General features: G+C 33.2%; 1 protein-coding gene across 1 annotated transcript in view; it reads right to left on the bottom strand.

Moving 5' to 3' along the window:
- Positions 1-175: 175 nt before the first annotated feature.
- Positions 176-2,500, bottom strand: part of LOC125046119 — a 14,708-nt gene continuing 12,383 nt past the window's right edge. The window contains exon 7 of the mRNA XM_047643763.1: positions 176-1,380. Within this exon, the coding sequence (XP_047499719.1) occupies positions 1,308-1,380 (73 nt within the window). The 3' untranslated portion in view covers positions 176-1,307. The remainder of the gene's footprint in view (positions 1,381-2,500) is intronic.

Raw genomic sequence — 2,500 nt, 5'->3', positions numbered from 1 at the left:
TTTCCGAGAATTTAAAAGAGGAAATATAAATAAATGGTTTGATAGAAATAACGCCTTAATTATGGAAGGACCGTTAAAATAAATCGGTGCGTGTACAGTGTATCTTAACAGAAAGTACATGTAACATAGGTATTTATTTCTTAAAATGCATTATTGGAGAAAATTTAAAGAAATATATTTATTATTGTTTATTAGAATATATACGAAAATGCAGATGATTATAAACAGTAAACCCTATAGATTGATAAGTCTCCGGTATACAAAACACATCTTTAACAAACTATGCTATGAAAAGAAACACAACCATAGTAAACGAAAAAAAAAAAAAGCCTCGTTTCGATAATAAAAGTTTCCTCGTCCGATCGTTCGGATTTCGGTGTTGATACCTGATGACGATGTTATTCTGGTTCGAAACGTCATGATACTTTTCCCCTCTCTCTTGCTGTGGTTGCGTTTCATTTCATCTTTGTACACACGTTACTGTGTCTGGATCTTTGTTCCCATTGCACTATATTCAACTACATGAAAAACAAAACAAAAACTTTAACTCTGTTAGTAAGCCCCACGATACAGTCTATAGTTATGGAATGGAGTTTTATTTATAACTAAATAAAATCCATAAGGCTACGATATGTTTGGTCTATTGTTCTTTGCTTCATTACTTTTTCCTTTTTACTTGGTCCTTGGGCTTTTTCCTTTGTACACGGAATTACACAATGAACGTGACAGATTTTATAAACATTTTATACACACCGTGATTACGAATTGCCTATCGACTAACGATTTAACTTTACAATATATAAAAAAGATATATAATGCATATGCTAAGAAAAATGTAACAGAAAATGAATAATTTATACTGTAATATGTAAATATGTATTGATAGAATTACATGATACAAATATAATTGATCTATATCTAAATCTAGTTGCTATTGAGTTCATGTTATTATAGCATCGGTTACAAAACTTCGTGAATTGAAAATATCTCACATAAAAAAAACAAGAGTAAAACGGTGTTGGCTTTATCACGTCGAGGTCTTTAAATTTATATTTCTTGTTATCTTTGCTTCTTTTCTTACCTCGGTTGCCTGCCTTTTCTGTTTCCTTTTGTTTCTATTTTTGTCTGCGTTACCTACTTTCTTATCTCTATCGCCTGCTTTTCTTTTTCTCTTTACCTTCGTCACCTTCTATCTTGCTTGAGTCGCCTGCTTTATCCTCTTCGTTGCCTGCTTTCTTCTCTTCGTTTCCTGCTTTTTTTTCGCTACCTTTTTGTTCTGACCTTCGACGCTTGCTCTCTGCTTCTGCTTACGGAGACTCGTCGCTCTCGGATAACGTGGAGGCTCTGAGCAGGAGCGGGAGGCGGGTTGTTCCTGTAGGACTGAGAGGGGGAAACGAGCACATGAGAATTAGAGCTCTGGAATTTATTCTTTGATTTTGTTATACATATTGAAGTGATAAATGATACACGTTGATTAACAAAATAATGACCAATGATACGTTTTGATTAACAAAATAGTGACTAATTGATACGTTTTGATTTACAAAATAGTGATCAATGATACGCTTTGACTAATAAACTAGTTATCATTAGTATGCTTTGATTAACAAAATATTGATCCGTTAATTAACGTTAATTAACAAAATAGGGATAAAAGATGAAAACATTTTCATTATCAAAATAGTGATAAGTGCTTAACAAATGTTAATAAACGAAATATAATAAATATAGTGGGAAGTAATAAGAAAATTAGTTGAGGTGATTACTTTATCAGCTGATGGAGGAAAACGAACTGATATTGCATAGTAGGACATACAACAGGAAGGGCTGATGATATTAACTAATTAATGTACTGAAGGTATAAAAAAAAAAAAAAATGACTGAATCAGACAAACAAGAAAGAAAAAAACATAAAAGGGACGTACATCTACCGTTATGTTTTATAATAAAGGAATAAACACAGTAAGATGCACGAACGTATTTTATTTCGTCGGATTCAGTTCATTTTTCTATTCGAAAACTGCAGGGACAAATACAGATAATTCTGAGCTAATATTTTACCTTGAATAACATTAATGATTTTACTTCGTCGGGAAATAGTCAGACTGATTTCTATACGAAGGGTTGTTTTGATAAAGGCTTAAGGAAAATTACTCAATATATATGGGAGCCTGAGGATGGACAATGTTGTACCTTTTTTTAGCATATTTATTCCAACTATGAATGCCTTCGGGGGTAGACAGAAAATCGAACCACTGCCTATTTATCACGAAAACAAGGTGAAACAACAATTAAAACAACAGAGGTCTGAATACAGGTCATCGGAGGTCATTATATCCCGCACCTACAAAGACAGGTCAGGCAGCATCCCTTTCAAGTTCACATGAGACAAATCAACACGCAGATGATGACGTCACGTAACTCCTCCCACATTTGTGACGTCAGACTTGACATGTATCAAAATTAAGAAATTTGATTAAGATGGATTATGTCAGTACTT

The sequence above is a fragment of the Penaeus chinensis genome, chromosome 38 (genome assembly GCF_019202785.1).
Source record: "Penaeus chinensis breed Huanghai No. 1 chromosome 38, ASM1920278v2, whole genome shotgun sequence".
NCBI classification, from domain to species: domain Eukaryota; kingdom Metazoa; phylum Arthropoda; class Malacostraca; order Decapoda; family Penaeidae; genus Penaeus; species Penaeus chinensis.
This window is presented reverse-complemented; position numbering and strand designations above follow the sequence as displayed.